At 53.0% G+C, this 9,774-nt stretch overlaps 4 protein-coding genes across 4 annotated transcripts; 1 reads left to right on the top strand and 3 right to left on the bottom strand.

Moving 5' to 3' along the window:
• Nucleotides 1-715: 715 nt before the first annotated feature.
• Nucleotides 716-3,017, bottom strand: VTN49DRAFT_3910 (uncharacterized protein; the record flags this gene model as incomplete). Its single annotated transcript, XM_069411798.1, has 2 exons — nt 716-2,711; nt 2,761-3,017. The coding sequence occupies 2 exons, from the start codon at nt 3,015-3,017 to the stop codon at nt 716-718; spliced, it is 2,253 nt and encodes a 750-aa protein (XP_069268380.1).
• A 290-nt stretch (nt 3,018-3,307) lies between these two features.
• On the top strand, nt 3,308-4,798 carry VTN49DRAFT_3909 (uncharacterized protein; the record flags this gene model as incomplete). Its single annotated transcript, XM_069411796.1, has 5 exons — nt 3,308-3,417; nt 3,465-3,538; nt 3,591-3,791; nt 3,841-4,668; nt 4,734-4,798. The coding sequence occupies 5 exons, from the start codon at nt 3,308-3,310 to the stop codon at nt 4,796-4,798; spliced, it is 1,278 nt and encodes a 425-aa protein (XP_069268379.1).
• Nucleotides 4,799-5,179: 381 nt separating this feature from the next.
• On the bottom strand, nt 5,180-7,722 carry VTN49DRAFT_3908 (uncharacterized protein; the record flags this gene model as incomplete). The annotated part of the gene is made up of 3 exons (XM_069411795.1): nt 5,180-7,261; nt 7,323-7,434; nt 7,505-7,722. The coding sequence occupies 3 exons, from the start codon at nt 7,720-7,722 to the stop codon at nt 5,180-5,182; spliced, it is 2,412 nt and encodes an 803-aa protein (XP_069268378.1).
• Nucleotides 7,723-8,209: 487 nt separating this feature from the next.
• On the bottom strand, nt 8,210-8,862 carry VTN49DRAFT_3907 (uncharacterized protein; the record flags this gene model as incomplete). Its single annotated transcript, XM_069411794.1, has 3 exons — nt 8,210-8,249; nt 8,320-8,354; nt 8,416-8,862. The coding sequence occupies 3 exons, from the start codon at nt 8,860-8,862 to the stop codon at nt 8,210-8,212; spliced, it is 522 nt and encodes a 173-aa protein (XP_069268377.1).
• Nucleotides 8,863-9,774: the final 912 nt, after the last annotated feature.

Below are 9,774 nucleotides of genomic sequence, written 5' to 3'. Positions count from 1 at the left end.
TGAAGATAAGTAACTATGTATTCCGCTTATTACGGTTGGTACCTATGCGGCATAATATGCCATAATATGCGGTCAGCCGGCCCAACCATTGGTCCAATGTCCATTGGTGGTCTGGTGACCACCAATGAGACTTATGATTGGCTGGAATCCGAAAGTCTGCCAAGCTGCCAGGTGCGAGACTGAGCGGTAAAGCGACTTAATGTGAAGCCGCAAAGCCATGGCTGCCATGCAGTGATGCAGAAGTTAAAACTGAACTTCCAAGGCACTATAATCCAGCGCCCAATCACTGGAGGACTACGGAGTATACAGGCACTTGATCCTGTTCCCTACGGGCCTCCAGGTGGTAGTAGGAGTGAAGTTCTGGAAATCCTGAACCCAGCTCCTTGGGATGGCATGGATCCATTTTGTGCCTAGCACCCTTACCAACAGTAGATTAAGTACACAGTAGCTTCAGGGTTCGGACGATTCTCCATGGCGCGAGGGTTGAATCAGGCTGAACCTGATAGGATTACTTTTTGCCCAATGTGAGCCAAATGCGGGATGACTGTGTGCAACCAAGTGTCATCCCGCGCGGCGGATATTTCTGCAAATTGCATAATTGGATGGGGGGCATGAACCCCGTTCGTGGGGGAACAAGAAATATTAAGGCTAGGAAGTTATTGAGCCCAATATTGTACACAACGTATCGGATGTATCAGGAAGTAAGGAACATCCGTCAAGTCTGTAACGGTACAACCGCACAAACCTCACCATACACGTCTTTCAATTCATCCTCGCACTCCTCCTCACCAGCGTCATTCTCCGGAGAAGCAGCAGGCCCTGATCGATCTTGAGGAGCAGACGCGGAGGAAGAAACAGCCTCCATTTCTGACTCCTTGGCTTCTTGTTGCGCTTGCCGCTCCGCGTCCTCCGTCCGCGGAAGGCGATAAGCCAGGAACCCAGCTGGAGCGCGCTCGGCCCGTTCCATGATCTCTTCCATGTACTTGCGCACCACGTCCGGCGGTTTGACGACCCGCGAAAAGGGCTCGAGGATAGACGGTTTACTGCTGTAGAACCGCATCGTAATGGGCTGGTAGTATTCTTTCAGTTCCTGAGGTTTCGATTTTTGCTGTTGAGGGGTCTCGTCGCCGTTTGTAGGAGTAGCGGGGGTATCGGTTGTTTCGCTTACTCCTCCCGGTTTGCTTCCCTGTTCGTTTCCTCCCGTTGGTGTCTGCTCTGACGCCGGCGTCGATTGATTGCTATCTTTGTCCTTTTTCTTTGGTTTAGCGGGCTTCTTACTCCGCGACTTGGATCCCAGTTCCAATGCCGGCTCAATCGGGAACTTGGTGTTTGGATCGACCTTGCGCGTAATCAGAAACGAAGCAATGAGAACAGTACCCCCCGCCTGATATTCCAGGATTGAGTATTCGGGAAACAGGTACCGATCACCTGATCCAGCATGTCCGGATGTGCTGCTACCGTATGGCGTTAAAGGCGAGGTGAATTCAAAGACCACTGACTTGATCGGAAGCCTCGGAGGTACGTGCGACGGTCCAGACTGGTAATACGTTCCTGGTGGTTGATACGGTCCGTTCCGAGCTTTCATCGGGGCAGGTGGATAAGGAGGCGGTTGATAGTGTGCATAAGGAGGACCAGGAGGATAGGGGGATGGCATAGGTGAATGATTTGGAGGTACTGATTGGGGCATAGGAGATGCTGGAGACATAGCTCCATTAAGAGCTGGTGACGGTGATGGCGCCGGGCCAGGCGATGGAGAGACACCATTAGCCATAGACGCAGCCTGAGAACCGCTAGCATTTGTCTGTACTGGTGTCGCATTTCCAGCTGGCGCTGACCCAGCCTGGGGAGTCTGCACCGGAGCCGCCGGCGGTGCAGCGCCGTTCGCAGGAGTTTGTGCTGGGGGCTGGGATGGTGCAGGAGGTTGGGATGACGGTGTTGCAGGTGTAGCGGGTCTAGATGTACTTGGCGGCTGTCCCTGCTGTACTTGTGCCGGCGCTTGTTGTGGCTGATCAGCTGCTTGAGCTTGTGGCGAAAATGATTGCTGTTGCTGCTGCCGTCGTTGTTGTTCCTCTCTGCTTCGGATGATTGCGTTGAGTTCGTCGATATGCGCTTGAAACGTCCGTAGCTGTTCCTGTGTAGCTTTGCTGGACGCAACTACCCTCATCAAAGCCTTCAGTTCCGGGTTGGACGCAGCTCGCGTGGCCAACATTTGAATAACTGGGTCAGGACTGGGCTTAGGGGTTTGCGGTTGCGGTGACGGTTGTGTAGTGGGCTGTGTAGTTGCTGGTCTCTGCACTGGGTGCTGCCCTGGAGGAGGCGCCGGCCGGGGCTGTTGAGGGTACACTTGCTGCGGATGAGAGGGCGGAGGAGGATTGTACAGAGGCTGCCGCATTTGATTTGGAGGCGTGTAGTGTTGATACTGATATGGAGGAGTCGGGGGTGGAGGCCCATAATGAACCATTCGTTGCTGTGGCGGGAGTTGAACTTGAGGTTTTGCGCTTGGGTCTTTAACGGTGTAAATCATTCCATCGAAATGATGCGGTTCGATGACAATCTTGCATGGTCCGACCTTGGTCATGGAATCCTTGGGCGGATTCTTGCCTTCGATAAGCTCGCGCTTTGTCTTCTTGGGCTTCGTCCAGTATCGTTCGAAGATGCCATCGCTCAGCCATTTTTTCTTGGACCGTTCAAGAGAAAGGCTCAAGATTGCGCTTTCGAGTTCGTTAGCTCATCATGCAATTCTGGAGCAATGCCAAATACCTCTCCGCAATGCTCTGATAATATTTGTCCGGTAGAGGCGCGGTATATGGCTTCCGCCGTGTTGGCAAGGGCTCCCCATCCTTTATCTTTGTCGGTAGAGGTTCTTCGGTAGGTTCTGGCGTTGCTTCACGTTGCGGCTCTATCAAGACAATGGACGTCACGGTCTTTCGGCGACTCGAGGGGGCCGCTTCAGATGCCCGGCGCTTTGCCGCTGGCTCGCGACGCTCACGCGCTGAGAGTCTTCGTTTCTCGGCCATGGCAGAAGAAGCTTGCTGGGTTGAGGCGAGATTGGACAGGCGAAACTCACTGCGCGAGGAAAAAGTACCTGCTAAAAATGGAAATAACTACGCGTATTTTAGTCACGTGAAGATTTTCGCGTTGCAGCTCTTGTTACGTAATGCTCTCGGCCCATCAAAGCTCGGGCTTGAGGTTCATAAACACATGTTATGCATTTTGTGCACAGCGCACTTAGGCTTCAATTTCAGAATTTTGGCTACATGCGTTGCTATTGACAATGTTCTGCTGAGTCCGTAGTGCTGGCAGAAACATGGTTGAGCTCGCACCGATCTTCAAAAAGGCCTATTGGACTTTGGCCGCTGGCGGCCTTGTTTATGTCCTGCTCATTTGCGCCTTGACCATTCCAAGTGTCCAGCGATAGTATGTGAAGTCCCGAGGCGAGACTCGCAAGATCTGACGTTTTCCAGTGCTGTGTACATGCATTGGGTCAATCCGACTCATTGGCAAGATCTTCGTGAAGTAGAGAACTTTGGCTTCTTGAGTAAAGCGATTCTCGGAGTTCGACTTTGAACTCGGCTAATAGGATTGAATAGAGACCCAAGTGCAGGCGTTCTATCTGAAAACGCCGGACAATGAGACGCTGTACGCATGGCATATCCTCCCGATTCATGTAGCCCGGGAGCATGAAGAGCTTCTCAATGAGCATTGGAAGCCGGAGCCCGCAGAGGATTATCAGTCAACAGTTGCATACAAGCTATTGGCCGAAGATCCCAAAGCCCGGGTCGTTGTGAGCTGTAATGTCTCCTGATAATGCATTTTCTACGGGTCCTGACAACGATTCAGTTCACGGCAATGCAGCGCATATTGCATCGCAGCGCCGGCCAACAATGTACCGCATGGCGTTGAGCGTGTCGACACCCCAAGACCCGGTACACGTCATTGCCATTGACTACCGGGGCTTCGGCCTGTCGACGGGGACGCCGACGGAAGAGGGCGTGATCACGGACGGCGTTACGCTGCTCAACATGCTTGTCTCGCCGCCGCTAAACATTCCGCCCTCGCGCATCGTCCTCTCGGGCCTCAGTCTCGGCACTGCTGTGACGGCCGCCGTAGCGGAACGGTTTGCCTTTGGAGCACCCGAAAACGCGGTCGCGCAGCCCGCGCTGCAGAATCCGGAGCCGTTCGCGGGTATCATCCTGCTCGCCTCCTTCAGCAATATCCCGGACCTGCTTGATTCGTACAGCCTCATGGGCGTTGTCCCACCAATCTTTTCCGGATTCGTCGGGTATCCGTGGTTCAAGAACTGGGCCAAATCCAAGGTCCTTGACCGGTGGGAGACGAGCCGTCGGCTGGCACGGCTGACGGGCGTCGCGCCGAATAACACCGACGCGGACGCAGCACATACCGAGCGCGGCGTTGATATCACCATCGTGCATGCCCGCAACGATGCCGAAATCCCGTGGCGCGAGGGCTTCGCAAACTGGAAAGCGGCGACGGGCTTTCGCAGTGTTCCGGATGGATATGCCCTCGACGACGGGAAGATTGTCTACGAGCGAGTCGCGGAGGGCGGGCAAACGGAATGCCGGGTGTGGGAAAAGGAGGTCACGGCGACGACTGGATCTAACAAGGCGCAAGTGAAAAGGGTACGATGGGAGAAAGTTGCCTATGGAGGTATGTCTACCCTTTCTGTTTCTCTTTCTTTCTGCCATTATCTAACGGACGGTTGGCGGTGGTAGGGCATGATCAACTGGGAACGTATTCTGTTGCCGCGCTGGCCATTCTTCGATCATTCGAAGAGTAATGGGTGACTCAGTCTAACCCATCTCATTACCGCTCGAGAAAGGCATGGCCATTGACGGATCTAACTGTAGGCCTTGTCATGGAACCAGTCGGATGAGCATAATTTCATCACAAGACCAACCTTCCTATTATGAACTAGTTATTCTATGCGATACACGTCAATAGAAAGAATACAGACAAGGAGTAGAGAGTTCCAAATGACACGCTATAACCCAGCCCAGGAAGCAAATATCAAATCATCGACATTCTAACGCTGTGTACAAGAAGTGCACGGCACTTTATCTATCCCTGACATACCCACCTAATCAAGCCAACATTGTATAAAACACGTTCCGAAAAGAAAACAGAATAATATCACAAGGTCAAGAGGGAGGGGAAGTCATTATTTCTTGTTCCGCTCCGCCTGAGCCTGCTGATACTTCTGAATCAACTCCTTCTGCAGATGACCGGGGGCTCTCTCGTAGTGGCTAAACTCCATCGAGTACTCGCCCTTGCCCTGCGTAGCAGCGCGGAGATGGCTGCTGAAGCCGAACATGTTGTTCAGACTGCAGTCGGCGGTGACGGTGAACTCGTCGACGCCGATCTCGGTGTCGTGAATGGTGGCGTTGCGCTTGTTCAGCAGGCCGATGACATCGCCCTGGAACTCGATCGGGGCAGTCACCACCGTCTTCATCAGAGGCTCCAGGACGGCAGGGTCACCTTCCATGAAGGCCTTGCGGAAGGCCTGCTGTGTGGCGTTCTTGAATGCCATTTCAGACGAGTCGGTGACGTGGGTTGCACCGTCGTTGATCACCATTCGGGTTCCAAGCACCTTGTGTCCGATCAATGGGCCCTTCTCGCAAGAGATGTTGAAGCCCTTCTCGCAGGCGAACAGGAACTTCTCGGAGATGGCGCCACCAACGATCTGCTCCTCGAACTTGTTCTCCTCCAGGGAACCCGTCGGTTCCATCCAGCCAATAACGCGAGCGTAGTCGCCCGGGCCACCGGTCTGCTTCTTCAGCAGGTGGTCGAACTCGACACGCTTGGTGATGGTCTCGCGGTACGCGACCCGTGGTGGACTTGTCACGCATTCAACGCGGTACTCGCGACGCATCCGCTCAATGTAAATGTCCAGATGCAGTTCACCCATACCGGAAATGATCGTCTGTTCGCTCTCAGGGTCAAAGGCAACCCGGAAGGTCGGGTCCTCGCGCTGGAATCGAGCCAGGGCCTTGGAGAAGTTGCCCGAGTCTTTGGTGTTCTTGGGCTTGATCGACAGCGAAATCACGGGTTCGGGGATAAACATCGACGTCATCGTGTACGCCAGGCCATCGCTGAACGTGTCGCCCGACGCACACTCCACGCCGAACACTGCGCAGATTTCTCCAGCGCCAACTTCCTGAACTTCTTCCATCTCATTCGCGTGCATCCGGACAATGCGAGGAATCTTGACCTTCTTGTCTGTACGAGAGTTGAGCACGTTCATACCCTTTCGCAGGGTGCCCTGGTAGACTCGGATGTAGGTAAGCTGGCCGAAGTTGCTCTCCTCGAGCTTGAATGCCAGGCCAACGAATGGCTGCGAACTGTAGGGCACAAGCTTTACTTGCGCCTCCTTGCGCTTTCGATCGAGAGCCATGTTGGTCACCTCGGAGGGGTTCGGGAGATAGTCACAGACACCATCCAGCATTGGCTGCACACCCTTGTTGGCCAACGCTGAGCCCATGAACACGGGAGTGAATTTGAGCGAGATCGTCGCCCGACGGATGGCGGCCTTGATTTGCTCTACCGTCGGCTCTGTCTCCTCCAGGAACAGCTCCGCCATCTCGTCATCGACATCCGCAAGCGTTTCGATCAGTTTCTTTCGTCGCTCCTGAACAATGTCCTTAACCTTGTCTGGGATCTCATCCTTTTCAACGATGATTTCTCCACGAGGGCCCTCATTGTAGATGGCCTTCATCCGAATCAGGTCAACCACTCCTTCAAACTCATCCTCCGCACCAATAGGGACCTGAACAGCGGCGGCCGGAATCTTGAGCTTGGTGTTGATTTGGTCAATCGCCTTGAAAGGGTTGGCGCCCATTCGGTCCATCTTGTTGATGAAAGAAATTCGGGGAACATTGTAGCGCTTCATTTGACGGTCAACAGTGATGGTCTGGGACTGGACGCCAGAGACAGCGCACAGGATCATGACAGCACCATCCAGCACACGCATGGCTCGTTCCACCTCGATCGTGAAGTCAATATGCCCAGGTGTATCAATCAAGTTGATGTGGTATTTTTCCTCTTCGCCCTTCTCATTCTTCTTCACCCAGTCGCAGAATGTTGCAGCGGACTGAATAGTGATACCCTTCTCACGTTCCAGTTCCATCGAGTCCATCTTCGCGCCAACGTTGTCGCGGCCGCGGACCTCATGGATTTCCTTGATCCGGCCAGTGTAGAAAAGAACTCGCTCGGTGGACGTCGTTTTACCGCTGTCAATGTGAGCCTGTTTGACGTCGACATTAGACAAGATAATACGGTTGCTTCTGTTATCGAGCCCAACATACAGCGATACCAATGTTTCGAACACGAGACAGTCGAGCCCATTCCTTGGGATCAATGTTCTCAATGATTGTCTCCTGGGACAGGCTGTCGGGATCAGCGGCAGCTTGATCCATACTATAGTTCCGAGAATCAGAACGAATTAGCTTTGCCAATTCAACCGTCGAACGGCACAAGGACAACATACATAGCAGCAGTCGCCGCAGACGCATATCTCCTGCTCTGCCACCGTTTAGTATTCAACGCCAGAGGTGAGGACCGAGCGCGAGTTGCCGGCAGCGCATGCAGGGTTCGGCAGGCGCCAGAAGTCCATCGCAGCATGGTTGGATTCTGCGCCGCAGTTGGCCTGCACAGGCCCGCAAAGGCCCGAATCTGAGCGGACCGAATGACTGCTTGCGGCCTCATTGTTGCGAACGTTCTCCGACACTCTTGCTGATTGCAATGGTCGGATTAGATTGGGTTTACTTCGCCCTGTTCAGCGCGATAAAAAAAAAATTTAGAGATAAGAATCACGTGATATAAGGAATCAGGTACGCCGATGGCCCGATAGGCCCAAAGGAGAACCAAATTTCGCGACGATACGGTCGTCACTTGAACTCATAGAACTCATTCTAGGTCACGACTCGCTCGAATGGTAGAATACAAAGTATTGTACATGGAAATACAGGCCAATGACGGACGCAATGCGAGTACACGAAGATACGTCCAAGGGACACCACGCCAATCATCCAGATTTATTAATCGACTTATGAAGGACCGGGGATTTGGTAGGAAATCACGAAAATGTATTCCATAGTTGTACGCTTCAAGCGGAGCGTACCGGGCTTCCGAGCCTCCAAGACGAGGAATCGTTCGAGGTCGACCATGCGTCTATCAACGCAAAAGCCATCATTTATTTACCTTGTCGTTGTTTGTGCTTCGGGTTCTTCGAGCTACAGCGGCCACAGTCAACACCGGGTACCTAAAGAGAAATCGCTCTGAAGGGAATGCCTGCGCACTCACCAGATGATGTACACTCGGTTCTTGCGACGGACGGGCTTTATTGGTCACCAAATCAGCCTCCACCCCGAACAAAAGAAGACATCAGATAATTCGTACCTTGCATCCATCGCACAATCTCTTGACCGACGATCTTGTCTTCATTCCCCGAACCAGGGACAGAGTAAACGATGTTGCGGCCGATGTTTCCGGCCGAGTGAGCTCATGGCCAGGTCGAGAACGGAGAGTCCATAAGCTCGAATTCGCCGTAGACAGTGTGCTCGTTCTGGGGGAGTAATGCGAGAAACTCCTTGAAATTTTCGATAGGCTCCGAGACGACGTTATTTGGCGAAATGAAGCCGATGCGAAAAGTGACCGGAGGAGGGACATGGTGATCGAATCACGCCTGCCAATGGTCGCGTGTTCACTGATATGAGAGTGCGCCCAATGTCTTATCCGGGACGAGATTTCGTCTATTGCTGTAGCCGCAGTGTTCAACGGTCCTGGGAATTCCTCTCGCTTATTCTGAAGATCAACTACAGAAGACAATCTCGACCCATCAATCATTTTCATGGAGCACGTGATCAAGTTCAAGAATTGTAGCTTAATCCATTTTTGGAAACTACGTAACTGCACACCCCCGACATGCAGAGATCGTCCGTATGGCCATTGACTAGACGGTCAGACCATTGACAATCATCCACCCTGTCGGGTCTACTCATCTTCGTCTTCGTGAAGAGAGATTATGCTATCGGGCCCCTGATGAGGGCAGAGGGCCTACTGCGGATCGTATCCCGCACATCGAACGCCGCTCAAACTGCATGCGGGGAGCTTCACAAGCTGTGATGTGGTCTAAACACTTAGTACTTGGATAATTCCGCAAACATGGTTAAGGTACTTAACCGTGTTGAAGCTTGTTTGCAACGATGCCGAACTCTATGGGGCCGAACTGCATCGGGTCTTCGTTTTCCTCGTTTCTGTCATGCAGAAGGTCAGGTCCTAGAACATGTGGAGTCAACTCCCGGCTGCCTATCTTCCAACATTGGGGCCCCTGCGCCAGTGCGTAGCAGCTAAGTTATCCCGGTGCCGATTCACCGATCCCGCATTTGCCCAGCTGAGGATTCCAAAGATGATCGTCCTCGCCAAGCTCGCCTTTGTCGCGGTAGGGGCCATGTCGCTAGATTCAATGCTTTGAAACTGGGCCTGTAAACGAGGAATCCCTGGACGGTTATCCGGCAAATCGGCCAAATTCGGATGAATTAACCGTGCTGGAAGACAAGGGGTGTGTACGAGTACGGAGCATACGAGTAAGTCGTAGCTTAGGCATTCTACTCAGTACCGTGCTGTTGTAAACAACCAGAAAATGTACACCGGGAATACTCCCGACTCGTCATGAGTCAGTCCAGTACCCGTTCGCTGGAAGATCTCAGGAAGTCTGTTGCATACGCGGAACAGGCTCAAATTCCGGGGTAATAAATC

This window comes from Thermomyces lanuginosus, assembly GCF_041956635.1.
Source record: "Thermomyces lanuginosus strain ATCC 200065 unplaced genomic scaffold VTN49scaffold_29, whole genome shotgun sequence".
Classification (NCBI taxonomy): Eukaryota; Fungi; Ascomycota; class Eurotiomycetes; order Eurotiales; family Trichocomaceae; genus Thermomyces; species Thermomyces lanuginosus.
Note: the sequence above shows the minus strand (reverse complement) of the source record. Positions and strands in the feature narration are given on the sequence as shown.